The sequence below is a fragment of the Sphaerulina musiva genome (genome assembly GCF_000320565.1).
Source record: "Sphaerulina musiva SO2202 unplaced genomic scaffold SEPMUscaffold_1, whole genome shotgun sequence".
NCBI classification, from domain to species: domain Eukaryota; kingdom Fungi; phylum Ascomycota; class Dothideomycetes; order Mycosphaerellales; family Mycosphaerellaceae; genus Sphaerulina; species Sphaerulina musiva.
The window spans coordinates 4,073,692-4,098,656 of NW_016017383.1; the positions used below are offsets into that span (position 1 = coordinate 4,073,692).

General features: G+C 52.8%; 10 protein-coding genes across 10 annotated transcripts; 5 read left to right on the top strand and 5 right to left on the bottom strand.

The window, feature by feature from the left end:
- Positions 1–1,233: 1,233 nt before the first annotated feature.
- SEPMUDRAFT_34325 (hemin import ATP-binding protein hmuV) lies at positions 1,234–2,873 on the top strand (the record flags this gene model as incomplete). The annotated part of the gene is made up of 3 exons (XM_016908567.1): positions 1,234–1,399; positions 1,457–1,624; positions 1,681–2,873. Coding segments are annotated over 3 exons (1,527 nt in total), but the record flags the coding sequence as incomplete, so codon positions are not given.
- A 62-nt stretch (positions 2,874–2,935) lies between these two features.
- On the top strand, positions 2,936–3,441 carry SEPMUDRAFT_113654 (uncharacterized protein; the record flags this gene model as incomplete). The annotated part of the gene is made up of 3 exons (XM_016901045.1): positions 2,936–3,131; positions 3,194–3,297; positions 3,376–3,441. 3 exons carry the CDS (start codon positions 2,936–2,938, stop codon positions 3,439–3,441), a joined length of 366 nt encoding a protein of 121 aa, XP_016765785.1.
- Positions 3,349–6,332, bottom strand: SEPMUDRAFT_146625 (uncharacterized protein). Its single transcript, XM_016903774.1, has 3 exons — positions 3,988–6,332; positions 3,520–3,928; positions 3,349–3,455 (listed from the first exon to the last, which is right to left on the bottom strand). The coding sequence occupies exons 1-2, from the start codon at positions 6,256–6,258 to the stop codon at positions 3,812–3,814; spliced, it is 2,388 nt and encodes a 795-aa protein (XP_016765786.1). The 5' UTR covers positions 6,259–6,332; the 3' UTR covers positions 3,349–3,455; positions 3,520–3,811.
- An 833-nt stretch (positions 6,333–7,165) lies between these two features.
- Positions 7,166–9,161, top strand: SEPMUDRAFT_160882 (uncharacterized protein). The gene is made up of 2 exons (XM_016907914.1): positions 7,166–8,101; positions 8,160–9,161. The coding sequence occupies exons 1-2, from the start codon at positions 7,201–7,203 to the stop codon at positions 8,192–8,194; spliced, it is 936 nt and encodes a 311-aa protein (XP_016765787.1). The 5' UTR covers positions 7,166–7,200; the 3' UTR covers positions 8,195–9,161.
- Positions 8,716–9,264, top strand: SEPMUDRAFT_113657 (uncharacterized protein; the record flags this gene model as incomplete). Its single annotated transcript, XM_016901046.1, has 1 exon — positions 8,716–9,264. One exon carries the CDS (start codon positions 8,716–8,718, stop codon positions 9,262–9,264), a length of 549 nt encoding a protein of 182 aa, XP_016765788.1.
- A 657-nt stretch (positions 9,265–9,921) lies between these two features.
- SEPMUDRAFT_58312 (uncharacterized protein) lies at positions 9,922–13,601 on the bottom strand. Its single transcript, XM_016909463.1, has 2 exons — positions 13,183–13,601; positions 9,922–13,089 (listed from the first exon to the last, which is right to left on the bottom strand). Exon 2 carries the CDS (start codon positions 12,849–12,851, stop codon positions 10,497–10,499), a length of 2,355 nt encoding a protein of 784 aa, XP_016765789.1. The 5' UTR covers positions 12,852–13,089; positions 13,183–13,601; the 3' UTR covers positions 9,922–10,496.
- A 1,261-nt stretch (positions 13,602–14,862) lies between these two features.
- On the bottom strand, positions 14,863–16,087 carry SEPMUDRAFT_146627 (Aldo/keto reductase). Its single transcript, XM_016903775.1, has one exon. The coding sequence runs from the start codon at positions 16,026–16,028 to the stop codon at positions 15,006–15,008; it is 1,023 nt and encodes a 340-aa protein (XP_016765790.1). The 5' UTR covers positions 16,029–16,087; the 3' UTR covers positions 14,863–15,005.
- Positions 16,088–16,867: 780 nt separating this feature from the next.
- Positions 16,868–17,607, bottom strand: SEPMUDRAFT_153559 (uncharacterized protein; the record flags this gene model as incomplete). The annotated part of the gene is made up of 2 exons (XM_016907514.1): positions 16,868–17,375; positions 17,510–17,607. 2 exons carry the CDS (start codon positions 17,605–17,607, stop codon positions 16,868–16,870), a joined length of 606 nt encoding a protein of 201 aa, XP_016765791.1.
- A 293-nt stretch (positions 17,608–17,900) lies between these two features.
- Positions 17,901–22,534, bottom strand: SEPMUDRAFT_153560 (uncharacterized protein; the record flags this gene model as incomplete). The annotated part of the gene is made up of 2 exons (XM_016907515.1): positions 17,901–21,513; positions 21,581–22,534. The coding sequence occupies 2 exons, from the start codon at positions 22,532–22,534 to the stop codon at positions 19,033–19,035; spliced, it is 3,435 nt and encodes a 1,144-aa protein (XP_016765792.1). The 3' UTR covers positions 17,901–19,032.
- A 354-nt stretch (positions 22,535–22,888) lies between these two features.
- SEPMUDRAFT_146629 (vacuolar ATP synthase subunit H) lies at positions 22,889–24,914 on the top strand. The gene is made up of 2 exons (XM_016903776.1): positions 22,889–23,372; positions 23,429–24,914. The coding sequence occupies exons 1-2, from the start codon at positions 23,078–23,080 to the stop codon at positions 24,580–24,582; spliced, it is 1,449 nt and encodes a 482-aa protein (XP_016765793.1). The 5' UTR covers positions 22,889–23,077; the 3' UTR covers positions 24,583–24,914.
- Positions 24,915–24,965: the final 51 nt, after the last annotated feature.

Consider the following 24,965-nt stretch of genomic DNA (forward strand, 5'->3'; position numbering starts at 1 on the left):
ACCGGCTGCAGGCCTCCAGCGGCAGGAGACGTCCTTGACGCGATTCGGCAGATATCCAAGGATACGGATCACTTGCTATCGGCGTCTTGAGGCGGTGAGAGGTGGTCTGGCGATGGGATATGTCGGTCGCGATGGTGTTTCGATGGCGAAGCTGAGTGCTCGGTTTTGACGCTCCAGGCGCGATTCCTTGGGCGAAAAGGGACAGAGAAGTCGGAGATGCACTACTTACAGGCCATGATTGTACTGGCCTCGGCGGCAGCAATAAAGAAGGGAATCGTGGGAGGGTGGTGTGGAGGGAGTGCACTTGGTATACTCTTCTCGGATTCTCGGATGGGATGTTCGAAGGGCTCGGGCACTTCCGTCAGCGACGACTGAGGCAGGAACTAGTTCTAGTGGCTCTGGACTGATTTCGCGACGTCTTCTTCCGGGGCGGGCATCATAACGAATACTGTAACGATGGATCGATTGCATGCGGTGTATGTAGACGTCAAGTGCACAGAGTAGAGTATCGACGCCGGTGAATATTATCAAAGTGTCAGGGCGTTATTGTCGATTTTCTCATCTTCAGTTCTTCACTGGCCGGTTCTAATTCGACCTCCGGCTGGGTGTCCTCACTTTCTTTTCCCCTCCAACAGCCCACCCACCGTGCCCAATTAAAACCCGCCCATTGTTCTTACTCCAGGAATTTTGTTGTCACCAGCGGCACTTTGTCCGACTCATACCTCTCTTTCTCTCTCTCCCTCTCAGCGCGTGTACACAGTGCCCGGCTCGTCAGCAGTCTCCTCTTCTGTTCCCTTGGTCCTGCTCGCTGAAAGCACTGCATTCACGGCAACTTCAGCAACATGTCGGACAAGCTCACACGGTAGGCGCTCACCGCTCACCGCCCACCGCCCACCGCACCCCGCCCACCGCTTGTGGAATGGCTCTCCAGGACACCGATCGCTGACGGTATCTCGCAGTATCGCCATCGTCAACTCCGACAAGTGCAAGCCCAAGAAATGTCGGCAAGAATGCAAGAAATCTTGCCCGGTGGTGCGGACGGGCAAGCTGTGCATTGAGGTTGACCCAGCCAGCAAGATCGCCTTTATCTCAGAGCGTTTATGCATCGGATGTGGTATCTGTCCCAAGAAGTGTCCATTCGACGCCATCAACATCATCAACTTGCCCACCAACCTCGAGACACAAGTCGCACACCGCTACAGCGCCAACAGCTTCAAGCTGCACAGACTGCCACTGCCACGACCGGGGCAGGTGTTGGGACTGGTGGGAACAAACGGTATTGGAAAGAGCACTGCGCTGAAGATTCTGGCGGGCAAGTTGAAGCCAAACTTGGGGAGATACGATGATCCGCCGGATTGGGAAGAGATTCTGAAGCACTACAGAGGCTCGGAACTGCAGAGTGAGCCCACCTCAAGTGGTCTCGGGAATTGGAGGAACACACACTGATATTGGACAGACTATTTCACCAAGATTCTCGAGGACGACTTGAAGGCTGTGACCAAGCCACAATATGTCGACCAGATTCCCAAGGCTGTCAAGGGAAAGATCCGAACTGTTGGCCACCTGATCACTGATCGTGCTCAAGTGCCAAAGGAGAGACTGGAGGAGATTACCGAAGCACTTGGTGAGTGGAGAATGCCACATTAGTGCAGAAAGGACCGAGCTGATAACATGAGACAGAGCTGATTCAAGTGTGGGACCGCGACATTGACCTCCTCTCTGGTGGAGAGCTGCAGCGTTTCGCCATTGCCATGGTCTGCGTGCAGAAGGCCGATGTGTACATGTTTGACGAACCTTCATCATTCTTGGATGTCAAGCAACGTCTTGCTGCTGGTCGGATCATTCGCAGTCTCCTCCGCCCGGATTGTTATGTGATTGTTGTTGAGCACGATTTGTCCATCCTGGACTACCTTTCTGACTATATCTGTTGCCTCTACGGTAAGCCGGCGGTCTATGGTGTCGTTACTGCGCCCTTCTCCGTTCGTGAGGGCATCAATATTTTCTTGGACGGCAACATACCAACCGAGAATCTGCGTTTCAGAGAAGAGTCCCTTACTTTCCGGGTTGGAGAGGCCGCCGATGAATTCATGGTTGACAAGAATCGCGACTACGAATACCCAACTATGACCAAGACCATGGGTGGATTCCACCTCACTGTCGAGACTGGCGAGTTCACAGACTCCGAAATTATCGTCATGATGGGTGAAAACGGTACTGGGAAAACCACTTTTTGCAAGATGCTTGCCGGAGCACTTCCACCAGATGATGGCAAGAAGATTCCAGCGATGAATATCTCCATGAAGCCTCAAAAAATCACGCCCAAGTTTACGGGAACCGTGCGTCAGCTTTTCTTCAAGAAGATCAAGACTGCCTTCCTCTCGCCACAATTCCAGACTGATGTCTACAAACCACTGAAGATGGACGACTTCATCGACCAGGAAGTGCAGAATCTATCCGGAGGAGAATTGCAACGTGTAGCTATCGTGCTTGCTCTCGGTCTTCCCGCAGACATCTATCTCATTGACGAACCTTCGGCCTACCTGGATTCTGAGCAACGTATCATCGCCGCTCGCGTGATCAAGCGTTTCATCATGCACTCCAAGAAGACAGCGTTCGTGGTCGAGCACGACTTCATCATGGCAACCTACCTCGCAGATCGAGTCATCGTGTTCGACGGACAACCGTCTGTCAAGTCTCGCGCCAACCGACCTCAATCACTGTTGACAGGTTGCAACAAGTTCCTGAAGAACTTGGATGTCACATTCAGACGCGATCCAAATACTTACCGACCGCGAATCAACAAGCTCAACTCTCAACTCGATACCGACCAAAAGAGCACAGGAAACTACTTCTTCTTGGAGGATGACTCCTGAAAGGCGTCGTTGCAGGAGGCAGCATTTATGAAAACGATGTCCACAGTTTGAAGGACTCGTTGATGAACCAGGACGGCACGAAGCGCAGACGCGTCATCAAGAGCGGAGCCGATGAGTTTCTTGAGCAAGTAGCTTGTGGGGAGGATGAAGATGACGAGGAGATGGACTTACAAGAAATTGCCAGTCACCAAAGCCCGGGACCAGAAGACGGGCTCCGCCTCGCCAGCCATGACTTATGGAGCGTGAACACGGATCATGGTGACGTTAAACAGAGATGTCGTCAGGACATGTCGTTGGTCTGACAGATTCCAGTCGTCTAGCACGACCGATTGAAGACCTGGAGGCCAATGATGGAGGGAGGAAACAAGAAATTGGCAGCGCAGTAGCACTGCTCATCGCCGATACTGGCACGACTCGTGCGAAGGTCAGAGCAAATGAGAAAAGCAAACAAAATGAGTTATGATGATTAGACTGTGTTTTGCTACAACGTACCGAATGACAGTCACTCGTTTGGCCGTGGCCGAAACAAGTTGCCTTTTCCAGTACCAAACGAGGTCCATTGTTCTGAAAAGGTGGTGCATGCTGCATCAAATGCCTTAGTAAAACGCCTCATCTGAATACGCATGCACTCATTTTAGGAACGTACGTAGCGCAATAGAGCAGAGCCTTGACATGTCTGCTTCTCTCGCCGATTGTCCGAGCTGCCCTCGAGCGACATGTGGAGACAGAGCTGCAGAGAATTCTGGTCAGTGCTTGCAGTTTGAATTTCTGGGTCAAGCGATGATGTAGCTGAGAAGCAACATGGTTGAACCAACGACGACGCATCACATAAACGGAACCCTCGACCATGCGTCCAGACATCCCAGCCTTGTCCGACCGAGATACTCCAGGCATGGTAGGCTTCCATCTGTGCTGCTGGGGCAAGACGGAGCGCAACGCTATATCTCTTCAATTTCTCCTTCTTCGGATCCGCTTTGGAGCGCTGGTGGTTCTTCCTTGAGCAGAGTGCTATCTGCTTCAGGGGAACGTGTTCTGCCTCCTTCGCGGCGTGGACGCTAATCGACAAGTCAGCTAACAATTCGTTGAGGGGAGAATGCATTACAATACTACTGACCTTGCTCTCCCGGCGACTGGCCATGCTAGTCTCGCTCTCCCGTCTCTTGCGAATGCTTGGGGGCCGACTACCAACAACATCGTCGTCGCCGTAGTCCAGCGTCTTATTCTTCTCGCGGGGATCGGCACGAGACATGAAGTTTCTCTCACGCTCTGCTTCCCGAGCACGTCGCTCATTGTCGTGAAAGCCATCTCTGGTCGGTCGTCGTCGCTCATCTCGGCGGTCGTCACGTCGATCACGGTCGTCATATCGGTCGACTCCACGAGGAGGAGGAGGCGTCAGACCGAAAGAGGCCTTCCGGTATGACCTCTCGCGGTCAGCCTGAGCCTTTCGCCTGTCGGCCTCATACGCGTCGATCTCCGGAGTGCGTGTGCGTTGGCGGACACGGTCCCTGCGATCGTCTCGTTCGTCACGTCGAGGTCCATTGCGGTAATCTCTGCTGCGGTCGCGCTCTCGGTCACGACGCGGGCGGTCGTCATCCCTCTCCCTCCATCGCGCCATGTACTTCTCGTAAGCTCGCTTCCGCACTTCCTCCCCAGCCGTGTCCCAGTCTCGAATACCTGAGAGTCGCGCGACAACATCATCATAGCTTTCTTCAGCGCGGATAGGAGGGTGTACTTTCTTCATGGCCGATCGAAGACTGTCGATGATCGCCTTCTGTTGACGCTCGACGCCAATCTGCTTCTCTTCTTCACGTCGCTGGACCTTCTGCAGGATCCTGTCAAAGATCATGCTGACTTCATCCTCTGTAAGACTGGCTGTTTTTGGATGAGAATGCATTATCTCTGCAAATTCGTTCCGTGAAGTCTCGAGTGTGACCTCGAATCGCTGCTCTTCGAGCACGTCGAGGGCATCATTCCGCTTCGAGCGAAGCTTACGCTCCTCATCTTCGACGATATCCCAGAACAGGTCTTTTGCACTGGAGGCTGTGGCGCCGGGATACGGGCGCGCGGGAACTGCAAGGTAATCGAGGAAGCGCTGATCATTCTCGATCAGGGGAAAGAAGTCCGACCACTTCGAGCCGGCTTTGATATTGCCCTCGTGAAGTTGCTCATTCAGGAGCTGCTTGTACGCATCGCGAGCTTGCCGCTGCTTGCGCTTCTTCAGGTGCTTCTCCTTCTGTGTGGCGTCGTTGGTCACACGCTCCAGCGCTTTCATGTGGCTCTCAAAAGCGAGAAAGATGTCGAGCTTGTGTACGCCTTTCAATGTCTCGTCCGACACAAATCGCTCGTTGTTGTCAATCTTGTCTTCCGCCTCCGCCCAAGTCGTGTTGGGATCAATGATGAGCACCTTGAGCATGTTGTCCAGCTCATGCACGGCGTCTTTGCGCCGCTTTGCCTCATTCTCAGCATGTTGTTTCTTCAGTTCGAGGATGTACTCGTCGAATATGCGTCTGCGATCGTCTTCGTCGCCGGCACCCTTGAATGCAGCCTCGTGCTCAATGGTTGGCCGCGCAGTCTTCCAACGAGTGTAGTGCTCGATCTCGTCGTGGGTGGACAGCATGCGACGGAAGTCTTCGCGCGCCTTCTCCTTCCGCTCCTTGTCCTTGCTCTTTTGCTCGGCGCGCATCTCGGCGCAGTACTTCTCGTAGGCATTTTTGCGTTCTTTGGGACCCTTGATGGCGCGGTAGTCGCGGTCGCGGATGACGACGCGCAAGGCATCCTGCCACGGAGTATCCGGTGCGATATTGTTGCGCTTGAACAGCTTGAAGAAAGCTTCTTCGGCCGCCTCGGCAGAAGCGTACTCTGGTTCGTCTGTCTTGCTGGGCATTGGCCCTCCATAGCCCGCCTGCTCGCGCCGCGCCTCCCATGGGTTCGCGCCTCGATCACCGCGATCGCCTCGGTCTCCACCGCGGTCGAACGATGGCTTCTGGGGCAGTCCGTGGTCACGGTCATCGCGTCTACCGCGTCCGCTATGGTGTTCATCGCGTGCTCCATAGCCGCCTCCGCCTCCACCTGCTACGAAATCAGGTCGGCCGTTCTGCTGTTGGTGCTGCTGTTGCTGCAGCTGCTGTTCCTGCTGCTTGCGCACAGCTTCAGGCAGAGTCCAGCTGACCTCCCTGGTGATTTTGTTGTAGTAGTACGGTCTGCCCTCTGGAGTCTTCACCTCTGCCCAGTCGGCGGCGCTACCAGCTGGTCCTTTAGGCACAGTGGGCGGCGCAGGCGGCTCAACATGGACGCCCTCTGGCTTCACCCAGGTGGTCGCTTTGGTGGTTTTGTTGTAGTAGTACACCTTGCCATCAGCCGTTGCGACGGCAGCCCATTCGCTCATGATGGAGGGATGAATGCGTGTGCGCACGATCAAGTCGTGCTCACACAGATGGGGATTGGGATGGCAGAGCTGTGCTGTGCTGGTGATGTGATGGCGATGGTTGGAAGCCGAGTGGAGCTATGTTTTCTACTGCCCTGCACGGAGAACTGCAATGTCAGCACCCGTCCCCGCAAGGTCTTGGCATTCTTCCGATGACACTACCGAGCATGCCGCTCAACACTTCTTGGCCGGTCCGCTACCTCCTACAACTACATTACCTATATGTACCCACTACAACTACATGTCGAACTACATGTACCTCTTACTTGTATCGCCTAGGCGAGGACTCCACCTGAGCTTCTTCCTACGCGCCATTTCTGCATCCTCCACGGGCACATGTCCAAGTGTCTCGAACCAGCAGATGGATGCCTAGCCTCCTCTTGCATGTGTTCGACCTTGATATACCATATACCAGTATATCTCAGGTATATACCATGCGCGATGCAACGGAGACCGGCAGCAAGATCCAAGGTTCATGTATATGTGTCTAACGCGATGCCCACACCTGGCATAGATGAGGTGAGCAGCATCGCCTTGGTCGGTTGATCGGTTGCTGGTTGGGCTTCGAGATCGCAGCGGCCTATTGGAGTGCTCGGCGCCGGGATGTGGTCTGGGTCTGGGTCTGGTATGCAGCTCGTCTGTCATCCGTCCTTCCCAGACGAATGGCCGCACGCGTGGGCTGCGTGGCTGATCTGAGCATCTGTATTGCTTGTCTTGACCGGACGGTTCTTGTGACCAACCAGCCGCAGCGCCTCATGATTTACATGTATACTTGACTTGTGGAATGCGCAATCTGCAACTACGTAAGTACCGAGCTGACCGTCCTCCGCCGTTTACCATCCGCGAAACATCTATTTTCCTTTCCCCTGTCTCAATATTGTCGATTGAACAGCCTTTGTCGACATGACCATGACCCGAGCTGCGAGTTCGACACCCCAGTTTACCTATCATCAGTGGCCAGATGGGACCGCTCCTGTACTCCAGTTCAAGGCGCGACCTCCGTCGACGACGCCTCTCGCGCGCCAATTGAGTCCGCACTACGATATGCCCTCTCCCGGCCTCCCAACATCCACTGAGGCCTCGCTCAAGCACCATGCTGGAATGGCTCCACGGCCGTTCGTCTGGGATTCCGTCAACCAGGACTACTTCTGCTACGATCCCGAGACCACCTGCTACGTCTACGCCAAGTTAGGTCGTGTCCATTATGATTCCGTCATGAAAGAGCACTACCGTCCAGATGCGCCACAACCCCTGGTCTATGCGACGACATTCCCCGAGTATCGAGTCTATCAGTCTGGCGAAATCTTCTTCTGGGATCCGCGTCGTCAAGAATGGTATCAATACGACATGCACCACCGGCGAGTGTTGTGGCGTGATCAGAGATGGTGGCCATTTCCACGAAAGTTTGAGCCTCCTTGTCTGAGTTGTCCACCGCAGTGTGAGAGGACCTTGATGCCTCCGAACACAGCAGGCCGGTCAAAGTCGCCTGTCTGCCACACGCTGCCAGCCGACGCGCACAATGATTGTGCCAAGTCAGAAGGACCGCGAATTGTTGAGGTCAGCCCCTGTGATGCATCAACGGTGGAAACAGATCTATGTGGTCGCAGTCTACCGGATGTACTCGAGAAACACGAAGTCAAGGCTGAGCGTCGGCGGCCCAAGAAAGAGGTTGTTGAAAAGGAGGTGTGGGTCGTCTCCGATGACGATGATGTTGTATATGAAGTCCCGCTTCGCGATCGAGGTCACAAGAAGCATCGCGCACGTAGGGGCGGGATGTACGACCTGCAGGATTTGGTCGACAAGAGTATGTAGAACCAACCGCCTGTGAGAGTGTCAAGAGTGGATGCTGATCAGTCTTGCAGCTGTGCGGAGAAAGAAACGATACTCGTGGTTCTAAAATGCTGCCAGTAACGACCCTAATAATCGCGACCTCGCCTGATGCGAATTGTATCAGGTTGCTGGTGGGAAGCAAGAAACAGTCATACCAGAGCCAAGCCCTTTTTCACTCATATTTAGGTATGCCACGATTGGACCAATTTTTCGATTCGTGAACCATGGTTCCAAAAAAGTGAGGACTTGGAAAAATGGGAACCTTTAATGGAATATACACCACTTCATGTCTGTCTCTAAAGTATCTCTTTAGGTATGCTACGATTGGACCAATTCTCCGATTCGTGAACCATGGTTCCAAAAAAGTGAGGACCTGGAAGTTCCCAAAAAAGTGAGGACTTCGAAAATGGGAACCTCTAATGGAATATATACCACTTCATGCCTGTCTCCAAATCACCTCTCACCACACCAAACACCTCCAGACATTACGTCCCCAGTTTTGTAACTCGGAGCTCGAAATCTCGATCACGTTGACAGCACCACACCGCACCACACCGCACCGCGTCACACATTTACACACTTGACAACATGGCCCAACCCAGGACCACGTGGGAATTGAACCCAGAAGCTACTCGCTTCACGTGGTGGAACCCAGAAGCCACTCCCTTCACGTGGTGGAACCCAGAAGCCACTCCCTTCGAACCACACTTCCCACACATATCCGAGTACCCCACGCCAGAGGAGATCCTTTCCTTGCAGCAACTGGCATACTCACCCATCTCCGAAGCCACGACGCCGAGAAGCACCTCCAACAATACGCCTGTCCAGAACGTCGCCACGCCACGCCAACACCCAGTGCACTGGCTCGACGAAGAACTCGCTCGCTGGGGTGATGCATACTCCGAGATTGGCGACGATGACCACGCCGCCAACAACACTCCTCCTACTCCTCCTCCTTCCCCACAACGACAACAACAACTACGACAACAACCACCACCACAACCACCACAACCACAACAACAACTCCTCCGAGATCCACAACAAGAATATCTCATCAATCTGATTCCGATTCCAATTCGACGAAAGAAATGTTTCATTCGAAGAAAATCCATCTTTTTCCCTCCCAAATCAGATTGAACGATCGATCCGAGTGATACCAGTAGTGGAGAATAGATAGATAATGTATTGATAAGAATGAATTAGTGAAATCGACAAGAAACCTTCCATAGTAATTGAAATCCCACAGTCCGTCTGTCCAATATGAATTGCCATACCTCCCCCTCACATCCACTCCCCTTCACGTAGTCAAACGGTATATATAGGTACCTATAAGGTAAAAGTAACGGTTAGAAAAACATATACATCGTAACATCATCAGCAGAAACCGTTTACCCTTTCTTTACCGGTTTAACCCAGACCCAGACCCCTTATCCTCCCTATACCTATACTTATCTCTTCCTAGGTATCTACAGGTACCTACCTACCTGACCTTACCTTATCTTACCTGACCTGACCTGACCTGACCTAACCTATCTTACCTCAAACCCAAGTTCAAGTTCAAGTTCAAGTTCAAGTTCAAGTTCAAGTTCAAATACAAGAAAACAGTCCAAGTACACGGCAGCACAGTAAGGCAAGGTAAGGTAAGAAAAGAAAAAAAAAAGACGGGCAATAGAATAAAAACCAAACAAACAAAATCAGGCAATAGATAGATAGATGGGATGGATGGATGGATGGATCTGGTATTTTTTTCGTTTTGCTCTTTCTCTCTCTCTCTCTCTCTCTCTCTCTCCCATTCATAGAAAAAGCTACCTCCTACCTCTACCTCCTACCTCCTCACTTGACAATAAGAGTACAAATGCCACCAAGATAATAACCAATAATATACACACCCCCCAAACAGAGAGGATCTTGGGGGGAGATTGATGCTGTCGCTTTTCAAAATCTGTCCATGTCGCCAACCATCACTACCTGGTACTAGGGCGATCGCGCCTCAAAAAGAAAACCTTCCTTCCCTCCTTTCCCTCCCTGTATAGATGCAGGCTTGTTGGGATTTGCTTTTCTCTCTTTCTCTCCAGTTTTCCCTTTCCATACACACACACACACACACACACAAGGTAGCTGAGCGTTCCGTCGGTTCCACTTTGCCTTCAAACCCTTCTCTCGTACATGTAGTCGGCCGAGCCCCGAAGCCAGTATGACTGCTGCAATTAGATTACCAGTAAGACACCTTAGTCTTGGTATAGGACCTTTTCCCGTCGATTTAGTATTCCAACAAAACATGTCGCATCGTCAATTCTTACACACTGCGCCACAGCCCCGTCACATTACTACATGGACCCCGCGGCAACCTCGTGAGTTTGCCGGGGCAATCAGTCCCTCTGAATGGGCAACAATGCCTCTGCTTTCTCTCTTTCTGCCACAATCTGACCTTGAAGCTTCCTCATCTGGAGGAGAGCCGCATCGCGCTCGGTCTGAAGGTCTGCGACTTCCATCTGGCTCTTGTTGACACGCTCAACCACATGCTGCATGTCCTCCTCTGCTTCTCTCAACAGCCCTTCCAGCTCCCGGACTTTGCGTTCCAGAAGTTGTGTGCGACTCATTTCGAGGAGAGATGTTTCAATGAGCTTCTTGCTGCCGAGTTTGGGCGTCTTTCTGAGCAGCGGCGAGGGAGGAGTGAGTTTGCTCGGTTCGGGAATGGCAACTTGCAATCTCTGTAGAGAGGGCGAGCGTGCCTCATCGATGCGCTTCACCTCGGCATCGTGGTTGGCGAGCGTGGTCTCAGAATGCTGTTGTGCGGCAAGCACGCTTTCTTCCATGCCTGCGAGACGTCTCTGCATGTCTTCGATCTGTTTGGTGGATTGTTTCTGCTCGTGTTCCCCCTTGGCGATGGCCGTAGCAAGGCGTTCCCGGAGCTTGCTATTGGCTTGGACTTGTGCCTCGAGCTGCTCCGCGAGCTCGTCCATACGGTTCGCAGAAGCCATGAGCCCTTCAGCCGTTTCGGGATCGGCAACTTGTGCTCGTTGGCGATATTCGGTCGCGACCTGTCGAGCGTGATCACGCTCACTTTCCGCTCGAGAGATGCTCACTTTCAGCTGCTCGTCTTCCTCGTCACCTCCATACTGGCTGGACTCGCTCGCAACATGGCTATAGTCGCGGTCCTGCAACATGATCCGTAGCCCCCGAGTTTCCTGCTCCGCGCGATCGAGATCCATCTTCAAGCCGCCCAAGTTCTTCTCGTATTGCCACTTCTGCTCCAGAGCATCTTCCGTGCGCTTTCGCAAACTCGAAACTTCGGCCTTCAAGAAAGACACTTCTTGGGCATAAGCAGTACGCCTTGGTGTGATGCTTTCCACTTTGTCCTTCTCACTCTTCAATTTCTTCATCGCGCGCTCATGATCCTTCTGCTGTCTCTCATAGCGATGAATGAGCAGTTTGAGCGCTTTGTGTAAGGCATCTCGTTGCTCTATCATATCCTTGTCGCCGTCGGCATATGTACCAACAGAGCCCGAGCGTTGTCGCCCGCCTTCGGCGCGGTCTTGTTTGATGGTTCCGCCACGCCGGAGACTCGAGCTTCTCGCCAGTGATCCGCTTCGGTGCAGGCTCATACGCCCAGCGTTCGCAACCACACCCTCCTCGGCGATGCTGCCGAACCCGGAGTGCCCACTTTCCCTCTTCAATTGCGCAACCAATTGCTGTAAGCGTGTGTTTTCGTACACAATCGCTTGGTTATCCGCCGCTTCCGCCTCTAATCCCTCCAGCCTTGACCTCAGCTGAGGCACCACTTCGTTGCGCAAATTCTCTGCCTCGTCCCGAAACTGCTTCAACTCTTCCTTGGTGGCACTGTAGAGGTCCTCGAAGTTCTCCTTGGTCATCTTCTCCTGCCCCAGACGCCTCTTAGTCTCGTCCAGGGTGGATTCCAGCTCATGGAGCCTGACGGCGACGTCTTGTTGGTCTCCCTTCTTTTCCACTTGATCTTCCAGATCTCTCACAAGCTCTTCCAGATCGCGTCTGCGATTGAGTTCTGTCTGAAGTCTCGCAGCGGCCTCGAGCTTCAAGTTTGCCTTCTCTTGCTCCACCCTGCGAACCTTTTTATCGAGTTGTTCCAGTCGTGCATCTACATCAGTGATCGGAAACTTGATGGAGCTCGCACCACTGTCCGAAAAGTAGTCGCTGCTCCGTCTAGCACCAAGCTCGGATTGCGGTATTATGGGGAGTTCGGATCGTACATGATCCAGCTCGTCTTCGAGTTCCATTTCGCGGCGAATGGAGTTTGCGAGCTCTTCACTGATGTGACGCAACTCTCGTTCCAGTTCCCGGACATGGGCGTTCGATGCATCGTCGCCGAGCAGGAGTGGTGTCTCCGGATTATCAAAATATGCCGCGTTCGCCTTGTGCACGTCTAATCCCGGGGGCGTCAGTCGCGCGGAGGCGCGACTCCCCGCCATCTCTATGGGTAAGGTCTTAGCTATACTCGGAGATGGCAGGGGAGACAGCGACCTGTCTGAAAAAGTGGTAGTAGGAGACGACGACGTGCCTTCAGCCTCCCGCACGCCATTCCAGCCGAAGAAGCGGCTGATACCTCCATTGGCGGTGGGGGATTTCGGTCTCTTGGGCTGAGAGCCGTATGATGCTTGCGAGTACTTTTCAAACTCCTCGTCCGTCAACCTCCTCTGTACGCCGTCCAACTGTAGAGTCATCGTGGGTGCTTCCCGTACCGAGAGCATCGAAGCTCTCCTGCTCACTCCAAGATCGGAAAATTGTTGTTCGTTACTATCGATGCTGGCGACCGAATGCTGATGTGCGTGTGGGACAGTGGTATCGGGAGCATGCTTTGCGTAGATGGGTGCACTCGATTGTCGCGGGCTACTGTAGGCAGAAGAAGGTACAGTGCTAGCAATGTGCGAGTCTATGGAAGCGTTGCGGTCGTGGCTCGAGTATCCAATGGGAATCGTGTATGACGACCTGGCGGGAGTCAGCATATGCATGTCGTCGAACGTAGCACGTAGCACGTAGCACACAGACACGCGAATAGTGTCATTCGCATCGGGACCTTACCTATCCACCTCCTCGCGTGGCCGGTCCACCTGTTCGGCATACAAGGGGGCCACCTCGCTGCCCTGGTTACGGTGCGTATTGGGCAGCGGACTGTCGAGGGAGTACGGTCTCCAATGCGGATCGGCAAGCCGTGGTGAGGGCTGTGCGGCTATCGAGAAGGATGCGGCACGCGGCGACTTCTGTCGCAGGAATGCGGCGTCGGACACAGTTGGACGCCGGACAGCTGCACTGGGGACCTGCGAACGGAATGCCGAGAAGGACGGAGCGTGGATGGCGGCGAGACTTGTCTTCTTGTGTGCTTTCGGCGTGGAGGCTCGCGATGCTGTCCCCGGTGTTCCTCCCTGTTGCTGCTGCTGCTGTGCGTGTGCTGTTGCTGCTGCTGCTGCTCCTATTGCTGGCGATTCTGAGCGTACCGACGCAGTGCCGGTAGAGGTGTACGTGCTCGACGAGTAGCGCACGCTGTCCCTGTAGATCTGATGATGGTGGTGGTCGTGGTGGTCGTTGTGGGAGGCAGCGGCGGCGGACGGGTGAGGACGAGGGTATTCAGTCCAGGACGGTAGTCTGTTGTCGGTTGAGGACGAGGACGAGGATGAGTGCTGTAGCTGCTGCATATTCCCTCTCTCGGCGTGTCTTGACCGCTACCTATCTAGTCCCGTCTGATAGCTGGAGGGCTGACGAGGACCGTCGCGGTGGACGTTTCCCAAAAGGTGCAGCAGAGGTGCCAATCGCAAGCGCCAACGGACGCACCGTCGACGTGATTCCTGAACCTCGCACGCGAACCAGCACGTCTGGCGAGACTGCATCTGGTAAGCGCCGAAGCTTTGGCAGCGATGGGTGGAGTGGTTGGCGAAAAGGAGGGAAAATGCCACGATCAGACTACAGAATCATCAGTGCGCAACGGGATCTAGGTCAGGTTTAGGTGAATGTCGATGCTGACACGCGCTGGAGGAGCTTTAGTTCTATTGCACGCGCGCCGGCTCGAGCCCGCATTCATTACACCCGACACTCTTCATTCATTTCAATCATCATCACCACCCAAGAATGCGCACACGCAGGCGGGACGATTGAGCGAAAACTTCACTTCATTCCATTCGGTCTCACTCGGCCATCTCCCGCATCCAGCCACCATTGCAGCCACTCACTCCAACGCCCGCCGTGTGTTATTTAGTACATGTCTCCAAGACTCCAACAATAGGATGATGGCTGGCTCCAACGGGATTTGTCTCGGCGCTTACGCTATATTGGTTTCCCCGTCTCACCTTCCACCGTTCGTCCGCCAGGGGCACAAACTCTATTGCCGTGTGTGCATAACACTGGTCCAAGGGGTCCTCACAATTTATCCGCTTTTACCTATCTTACCTTATACACTACACCTCGAAAGGGTAATGTGACTAATGTCGATCAATTGTGTAAATGTCCTCCTCTGTACGGTGTACCTCCTTAGCCGAAATTTTACAGTCATGTATTTACCTTTGAGCTAGATCAACGCCCATCGTGTACATCAACATCTAGTAGTATACGGCCGGAGATTGAGACCTGCTGCTGCTTAAAGTCTGTCGTCCGCCTCCAAGAAGCACGAAGGATCCGAATGTTCCAGATCCTTTCTCATTCTGCCTGATCCCTTTCCTCTCGACTTGACAATTCCAAAAGACGCAGTCCGGAATACCTTGTACAGAACAGTGGCAATTGAAGTTTTTGAGCACTTTTGATGTAGGGAGTTCATCTACGACGCTAATACTAGAGAATGACAGCCGCTCGCCTTTTTCCATGGCCACTCCTGCCCATCACCATTTATGACATGGACCGATTAAAAAAAAATACGTCTAGTGCTTCTTGCCGTCCAGGTCCGAGTAGAAGTTCCAACCAAAGTTGGCCGAGGGGTCATTAAATCGCAATTTCTTGTCGATAGAGTCAATCTTCTTCACATCCTCCGCCTCCAGCTTGAAATCACCCTCTAGATTCTGCTTGATACGGGACTCGGTCTTCGACTTGGGAATCACTGATCGCCCATGAGCGATTCCCCACGCAAGAGCCGTCTGCGCTCCACTCTTGTTGTATTTCTTCCCCACTTCAACGAGAGTGGGGTCCTCAATGAGCTTCGGAATTTCCTTGCCGCTGGAGTAGATTTCATTGGAATTGCCAAACGGCGAGTACTGGGTGATGTGAATGCCTTGCTGCTTGTGGTAGGCGGCAAAGCTCGCTTGCTGCAGGTATGGATGGCACTCAATCTGGTGAGCAGCGGGAACGATCGACGTCTCCTTGATGAGGCGTTCGAGCTCTCCCTGAGAGAAGTTGGAAACACCAATGGCGCGAGCCTTGCCCTTCTTCTGCAACTGCTCCATGGCCTTGTACGTGTCCACGAAGTCGGAATTGCCAGTGAGAGTCTTGCCGTCCTCCTTGGGGAACATATCGTCTCCATCTTTGAATGGCGAGGGCCAATGCATGAGGTACAAGTCCACATAATCGGTGTCTAGGTCCTTGAGACTCGCATCGAGAGCCTTTTCCACACTCTTGGGATCGTGCGAGTTGTTCCACAGTTTGGTCGTGATGAAGATCTGATCTCTCGGCACGCCCGACTTCTTGATTCCACGGGCTACCGCAGGCTCTGTGCCATAGATGCGGGCCGTGTCAATATGTCTGTAGCCGGCCTTGAGCGCCAGGTAGACAGCGTCTTCCTGAGCATCCTTGTCCTGCCAAGTGCCGAAACCCAGAGCGGGAATGGTTGCACCAGTGTTCAGCTTGAGATGAGTAGTCGAAGCCATTCTGAATTGAGTTCGTGGGTTGATGTGGGAGGTGACTTGTTGGGCTCTTTTGATGGCAGTTTGTGGTTGGAATCGGGAAGCCATGGAAGGAGGAAGCTAGTAGTATCTTACAGGTGAAGGAGGAGGAGAAAAGTGGCAATGACAACACTCGGCATCAACACTTTCTCTCACTACCGAAGGACAGAAGGACGTCCACTCGTTGGTGGGCGATGGTTGGTCAATTCCATTCTCCCACTCTTCCCAGTGACGTACCTCCTGGGCATGTTGACCTGGCATGTCACTTGCTGGGGCCGTCTAACCACGAAGCCGATTATTCTTTCTGACTCTCTCTCTTTCTCTCTCTTTCTCTGTCTTTCTGTACAAGACAGAATAAACACATATTAAGTAAGGTAGGTAATAATCAATAAAATCTGGTCCAGGAAAGATAACACCGTATAACAACTATAGCAGTATAGTATGTCCTAAATAGATCAGACAAGACAGACTTCCCTACTCATTACACCGTCTCAAGCCATCCCTGTCATCTTGCCTGGCGACTCGCTAACTCTACTACTGGTCTACTTACAGGTACCGATATACTTTACCCTCCTCCTCCTCCTCCTTCCCCTCCTCTACAGAGTCTACACCTTCAATTTTACTCTTCTACGAACTACCTCCTATCTATAATTATCATTACCCTCTTTCGCCCCCCCTCTAATCTCCGAATATATTCTGGTCCAACAAGATCCCAGTCCCAAAGGTACTACTGTAAGTACACTTGCAGTCCTGTACCTTTACCTGTACCTAGCATTCCAGTGATCTTGAACCCAAGTCCCAAGTCGGCTTAAAGAGAAGAACAGGAGAGTAAAATTCATGAATTCTTGAGTACCTAGGTACAGGTAGGTATTTGAGAATGAAACAAAAAAAAATGTACAATTCCTTCCCTACAAAGCCATCACGCCCATAATCCCCGCTGCCATTCCAGCCAATCCCATAGCTACACCCGTAGGCATCGCAGCCCCGGCCTCGCTTGAAGAAGAAGAAGATCCTCGAGTCCCCGTAGCCGAAGCACCTATTTTTCCCGACTCAGTCATTACAGTCGACATGCGGCTCGACGAAACATCAGAAGAAGAAGAAGAAGAAGAAGGAACAAATGCAGAACTCGTGCCATTGCCAGTCATACCACTACCACCAGTAGCAGTAGCCGTAGCAGCAGGAGTAGTAGTAGTCATCAACGCACCAGTTCCAGCAGTAGACATGGTCCCCGTAGCATTCGCAAACGCAGGAATCAAATATGTTTGCACAGCTGTCGGCAGCGCCGTAAACCACGCAGGAGTTTCTCCTGCTGCGAATTCCGAAGCGAGTTGGGAGGAGACGCCGGCTGAGTTGGTGAGGGCTTCGTTGATGAGGGAGGAAGGAAGGGCGGTTTGGAGGACGGAGACGACGGAGAGGCTGTGTGTTTTGGGGGTAAGAGATGAAGTTAGTTTTGAGTTCTTGTTCTTTTTTCTTTTCTTGTTCCTTTTTTTCTTGCTGTGTGAAATGGGGAGGGGGAGGGGAGAAGAAGATGGGAAAGGAATTGAACGAACAGTTCGGCAGCGTCAGATGAACCGCTTGCTGTGGAATCTTCTTGTGCGTAGGCATATGCTACTGCAAGAGCCGCGAGGCTGAAGAGTTGGTATTGCATTTTGATGTCGATAAGACGGACCCGGGCGTAAAGAGGTGCAGGTAAGGTAGTTCTTGATTCCGAATGTAAAGAGCAAGGTAAGGTGCAAGTTCTCCCTTTGAGTAGCCCCAATTCTGTTACTTTGTATCTTGAAGATAGGTAGCAAGCAGTAAACAGTAGGTAGATAGTAGACAGTAGTAGTCGTAACGTCGTAGTTGTAGTTGTAGTCGTAGTCGTAGTCGAATTCAAAAGATCTTCACCAAGAAATAACGAATGAATAGATTAAAATCAACGAACGTTTGTATAAGATATTTCGATTGCAAGGGGGGAAAAGGAGGATGCTCTCTCAGATGAATTGAACATAGGAGTTACCTGCAGGCAACAATAATAATGAAGAGAGGTAAAGAGAGAAAAAGAAAACCTGAAGGATTGTCTCAATCACGAGTCAGGTCAGACAAGCTGAGTGCACCCGCCCGACGGACGCGGTGTTGTAGTGTTGTGAAACAGGCACACATACACACACCAAAAGACCCTTTTCTTCCCATAAATATCTTTTCATCGCTATTTCTGTTACAGGACAGGTGACTCCTCGTGCAAGCCACCAAATTATAAGGTAGGATTTGTGGGCTGAAAGGATGCGGACCCTGTTTGCTAGACGGGACGGGCACGGGACTACACTCCACGAAGGTACATTACCTTACTTGCATTGCATCTGCCTGTGTGCGTGCGTGCGTGCTCCATTCGTGGTCGTGGCATGTCGTGTCTGCTGGTATATAGTCTGTACCTAGGAGGTAGGAGGTGATAGGATAACGAAAATAATCATGTGCGTCGTCGTCGTCGTCGTCTTCGTCGTTGCTGTTGTTATTGTTAATTGCAGCATTTTTCTTCTTCTTCTCTTCTCTTTCTTCCAACCTCTCCTCTCCAGTGTCTAGTATATATCGAGCCACCTCATGCTACGGTCTTGTACTTCGCACATCCAGTCTGTTCTTGCTCCCGACTTGTTTTCCCCAGAAGAAAGAAGAAGGAAAAAAACAGCTGGGATGTTGTGTGAGACCGCGACGACGAAAACGAGCACATCATGTCGTGCCATCTTCGTCTTGTATAAAGACCACGAGTATGCTCTCTCTCTCTCTCGTAATTGCGGCTGAGGAATACTGGAATATCAAAGGTACTTTGTTGACGGTGCCACTCATGTACTCTGAGGCAGGTGAGATGTGAAGATGGACGCAGGGCCGCAGGCCTACTCCATCCATGTACTCCACGACACCATCCTTGCTCCCCTAGGACTAGGACCCCAGTGAATCTCCACAACTACCATGTACTCCGCTCCGTGCAACCGATACATAAGATAATTGTGAAATGGCTCGAGCTTCCACCCCCGAACACATGCATATTCTCTTTCAATATTGCTCCACAATCATCCGCATACTTCATTCTCTGTTGTTGTTATCTGTTGTACAAAAGAGCAGAAGTAGTAGTAGCAGTAGCGGCGGCAGCAGCAGCAGCAGCAGTACTAGCAGTGGTCGTGATCGTAGAGCTTCGGGAGCTGACACCCGTAGCTCTTCTCGCACTACGAATGACTTTGATACAGTTTCCAAATGCCACTACCACACTCTGGCAGTCGAGGGGATGGACTGGTCCAGCATTATGAACGTAGAGTGCATCTGTTTCTGGCGGCGGAAGCTCCAGAATTTGCAAATCGCCATCGATGGACAGCTTGTATGCTTCCCAGACTTGATCCTCGCCGGCATCCAGTTGTGCTGCACGTTGGCGGAGGTCGCGTCTTCTTTGCCGCAGCTGGGCAGGAGTTGCTTCCCTCCCATTGCTGCTTGCATATGTATCGATTTTGCCTGGTGCACCACCTTGCAGGGGTCGCTTGCGCAAGCCGATGATCACTTGGTCTTTTGCAGTCGTACTCCAAACGCCTGGTGAAGGTACCGAATATGTGTCGTAATTCTCGGGACTGAACGCGTGGCAAGACGCCGAGCGCTGCGCCAGGCAGATGCAAGGTTCGCCATCGTCGTCGTCGTCGTCATCATCATCGTCTTTGCGATTGATTGACCATGTTCTCACGATACATACATCTTCGCGATCCGGTCTGTCGCTGGCGATGGCGGCTCTACGCAAGGCAAGACTGCCACAAGCCGAACAAAGCCGTGAACTTCCCATCAGTAGCTTACCACCACTGCGAACTCCAACACACTCGCGGCTGGCCAGGCCTCTTTTCCCGTCTTTCTCTCCAGTCTCGAAGTCGAATTTGGCAATGGGCGCCAGCGTAAGACTATCAAGGAAAATGGCGGACGCGGAAGTGGTGACAACAATCAATTCAGTATCCAGGTCACGGTACGATTGGATCTCTACCTGTTCCGTGAGATGAGCGCCTAGGTGCCCTGTCTCCGTCTCGATCTGTAGTTGCGCAGTGTTGGTGACCGCCCAATTACTTCCCGTCCAAGTATAAGCTTTAATGTGTGCTTCCATTCCGACAATGTAGAGTTGACGACCTTGCAAAGTATCCACAATAGCAGCACCCATAAGCGGGAGATGTGATAGATCATTCCCCTGACTGAGACCAGTCTCGAAGCAGCTCATGGCGAGTCGTCCTCCTGACGTTAGGACAAGAAGGTGTAGCTTCATGCCGTCGCTGGATGGCAGAGACACAAATGTGAAGACTCGTGCTCCGTGGTCATCCGGGTACTGAGTGACATTCGACATGATGGAGCCATGAGTGAGATTGTACACAAGTATGCGGTCGTCGGAGCAGTGGCAGGCGATCCACTCTCCCGCGTCATCGATGGCAAGGTGTCGAATGGGCCACGAGATCTGCTGGAGCACATGAGCTGGCAGAGCAAAGGTTCGATAGGACTGCTGTGTCGTGTCGACGACCGTGACGGCAATCGTGCGATCGAGGGCCACTGTAATCACGTGACCGGTATCGCTCGTAGCCATCTTCACAATATCTAGCCTGTGCGGGAGGACGACCGTATCGCAGGTCAAGGTGTCCTCCATGGGCTCGAGAGCAAGATCGTGATCTTCGTCTCCGGCATTGTAGAGTAGGAAGTTCATGAGTAACATGACGAAAGCTACAGTGAAGATGATGGCCACAATGACCGGATAGAAGTGATGCACAGCAAAGCTGCGTAGTGTGTCTGTCCACGCCTGGCTGCCAACAGCAGTACGATCAGAGCCTCCCAGTACCACAATGAGAGGCGCGAAGAGACAAATCACGAAGCTGTCAGCACCAGGCTTCGCCAGTCGCATTACCTCCTTGGCCGTGTCGAAGTCCTGTAGCCTCATCCACTCCGTAGGTGTGAGACTGGCATTCATCGGCGGTGGTGCGAAAGTGTCTTCAGTGAGCGGACCGGAGCCACTCTTCATCAAATTGAGCACATCTCGAATGGTGGCACCAGCTCCTTTACGCTCGAAGAAGTGGTAATTGAGTGACAGGACGAATGTGGCCGTGACAGCTGTCCCTGCCATACGTGTACTGAATGGTAATCGTCCTTGGAACAGAGCATCCATCCAAGTATGGTGCGGTGTCGCCCGCGACTGCTTTTCACGTCGAGACTTGTGGTGCCGTGCTGCGATGGCATCTTGCAACTCCAGACGCCTGATGTCCACACTCAACACTGCGACAAAAAAGGTCAAAAGGAAAAAGGAATCGAAAAGGGTGGCGATCGCTGCAAAGGCACAAAAAGCGGCGACACCAGGAGACACGACTGTGGACAGCAAAGCCAGCACTGTCAAGTTCTGTGCAGCAGCAGCCACCGACACTGGTCCTATATCTCCCAGAGCGTTTGCAATTCGTAGTTCTGTAGCCATTGTCGGCGAGTAGGCGAGCACGGCATTAATCAGTCTGAAGATGTTCTCGACACCTAAGACCAGGACTACGAATGGATAAGCATTCTGTGGTATGGTACTGAGGTTGATCTGCAGGCGGAAGTTACAGCATCAGCGGGCGCAGAACACGCGACATGCGTTGACTTGATGTTCTTACCTTGAGAATGTGGCAGATAGTGAAACTGGACAGAATGGAGCAAGTCATCTGTGTGATGGCAGTTACCACAAGACCACCACGACTGTGAAAAGCTCTCAGTCTACGGAAGCTCAAGAGCACGTATATTGCCATGGCGGAGTATGCCACTGTCAGAGCGAGATGCGCCGAGATACTCAAGGGTGTGAAGCTGAACTCGTACACGCGGTTGCGTGTGACATTGCCGTCAGCTGGAAACAGAGTGCAGCCGGGACAAGCACCGTCAGCCAAGGTCTGCATCTTGTCATGCCATCTGTCGCCCATCGCACCACCACCTTTATTCATCAAAGTAATCACGAGAGCATCTGCTGCACGCAGCTTGTTCCTGTCGAACTCCTTGCCAGCGAAGACAGAAGCAGGTCGCAGTGCTACATCGAGTGACGAAGAGCTGTGCTTTTGGTCATTGATGGTGCTGAGAATATTCTGATCAGCATCAATCAGCTCGGCCGAGTTGTTCCAGTACATAAGCGGCGAATGAAACGCCCACGGAACGGCGCTGGACCGGAGCTTGTCGTCGAGGCTATGCATGGTGTCGCCGAGGGCCTCGTGACCAACGAGCCTCTGCTGCACGGCCAGACCACGCTTCAGGACATCTTTGGAGAGGGCGTTCATGTACGATCCATGCACCCAGATCTGCCTCAACTCGATATCGACGGCAGCCGACCCATTGGCGATTGGTCTGACGGTAGTCCAGGCATGGTGAGGGTAGGCAGCGAGGCCGGCAGTGGGGTTTTCCGCGAGAAAAATGGTGGGGTAGGAGAAACCCATGGCAATCGCCACAGTGACCAGCATGGCCATGAGCCAATGCTGAGAGGTGGTCTTGCCATGGCGGTAGAAGGCCCGTCGGACTGGATGACTTGGGGAGAGTCGAGGCGGCTGCGTGGTGCCTCTGAGAGGAGAGAGGAGATACCAGAGCATGAGCAAGAGGGACTAGGTGGTCGTCAATGGCCGCTGATTCAGCAGGACAACTGAAGTCAAAAGGGAGTGGACAGTCCCGTCTTCTGGAGCGCGATCTGTGTTATTCATTATTCGTTGTTCATTGTTCATTGCTGTCGATGTTCATTGCTGTCGATGTTATTGTGAGGAGCATGGAAGCAGACGAAAGGCGAAGCAGTAGTAGGAAGTTGGATCGACGGTGCCTTGGCGGTGCGGTGTTGGTTGTACTGTACCTAGAGACTAGAGGTAGGTGGTCGTGAAGCCACAAGCTCGGACGCGACCAGAGCGACGCCACAGTTGTCAACCATGCTAGGAGTGCTACCTCCTACGACTACCACTAGAACCAGCTTAGCGCAGCACCCATACAGCTTCCAGTAGGACAACGACGTCAAACGAGAGCTTCCACTGAGCTGCCTGCATTGAAGCTCATACTACCGGAGAGACTCTTCCCTCAGACACGCCTTCAATACTCCAGTCCAGACCAAACAATTCCAGCCCAGTCCAGTCCAGTGCAGCACCCTCGCCATGTCGATCGACCCGCCAGCGTACATCGTGTCGCTGCAGAACAACATCCGCGCGCGGCCCATCTCCTGGGAGGGCGCTGTGAGGGCCAAGACGATTACGGACGAGCAGCTCAAGAACATCAAGGCAATCGACAAGGTGCGCAAGGAACAGCGCAAGCAGACTATCGAGGGCGATGTGCAGACGTACACCGATTTGCTGCTCGGCAATGGCCAGACGAAGAGCATCTTCGAGAGCGCTGCCAAGCGGACCGACATTCTGCAGTACATGCTGGTCTTGACGGGCGACATTGTGGATGGTCAGTTGTTTCCTCCCGCCCGCTCGATGTGTGACTGACAAGTGTGATGGTGGTAGACATCCCCGTACTGACCGAGTCCCTCGCCAAACACGCACACCCATACAAGCCCCTCCTGCCGCTCCTCAAGCAGTCCAACAACCCCGAAGACCCCATCCCGCTGCTGACCTCCGCCGTACTCGCCTCTCTCATGTCCTTCGCCCTCATCGCACAGCCCAAGTCCACTCCCGACATGGACGAAGCACTTCCCACGCTGTACTCATACATTGCCGAGCTCGCAAAGGCCTCCGACTCGAATCTGCAGGACATTGCCGTGCAGCACTACAGCGCGCTGCTGCGCACCTCAAAGTCACGACAGCAGTTCTGGAAGCAACGGAAAGAGACTCTGGGACCGTTAATGGAAGTGCTGCACAGTGCGACTGGCGGGAAGGACTCGGACAGCACAATGTACAATGGCGGATCGACGGCTGCCAGCATACGCAGCATGCCCGAGTCGATCAAAATCAGTGGAGTTGGTCTCCAACTCTTATACCACATTCTCATGGTGATCTGGCAGTTGTCCTTTGAGGGTGCGCTCGTGGGACCAGGACTGGACGAGGAGCATGACATCGTGCCCCTCTACACTCAACTCTTGCGCATCTCGCCCAAGGAGAAGACGACTCGCTTACTATTGGGCACGCTCAACAACCTCCTGTCTTCCAACAAGTCCACACTGATGCCCGCAGCGCTACCGGCGCGACTACCGGCAGTGCTCACAAATCTGAAAGGACGACATCTGACAGACGAAGACTTACTGGAAGATCTGGAGAGCTTGAAAGTCATGGTCGAGGAATACACGAAAACGCAGACCACATTTGACGAGTATGCAGCAGAAGTCCACTCTGGTCACCTGCGATGGTCACCACCACACAAGAACGAGGCGTTCTGGCGCGAAAATGCACAGCGGATCATCGACGAGGAAAAAGGCGCGATATGTAAGAAGCTGGCGGAGATCATGGGTAAGGATTGGGCAAACGACAAACAGGTGCTTGCTATCGGATGCAGCGATGTCGCCAATCTAGTAAAAGTATGTCCGGAGAAGAGAGCACAGCTGGAGAAGTTTGGGCTCAAAACGAGGGTCATGAGCTTGATGCAAGATGAGAGTGAGACGGTGAGGTGGGAGAGTCTGCGAGCGGTGGGTGAGTGGTTGAGGTATAGCTTTGACAGTAAGTGAAATAGACTCAAGGCACAGAGACAGCTAATTCACTGTAACATATGGCAACGAGACTGCGCGTCCCCGAATGATGATGTCCTTACTACTGGACTTGATTTGAGATGTAATGCGAACGAATGATTGCCGAGCGAGTTCTGCACATGTCAAGTACATGTAGTGATGATGATGATGACGATGAAGATGAAGATGGTCCGCGTCGAAGCGGGACTTGCGTGGCAGCGTGGAGTGCACTTGATACCGCAGACAGGTCTCAGGTTGTCGCGAATGCTGCCGCACTCGCATCATGCAGCACCGCGTGCGTGTGTTCACCAACTCACCAATTCAACAAGAACGGTGCCCAGATGTGCCCAGACTTTTGCCTCTACTCATGACTGCTATCATTC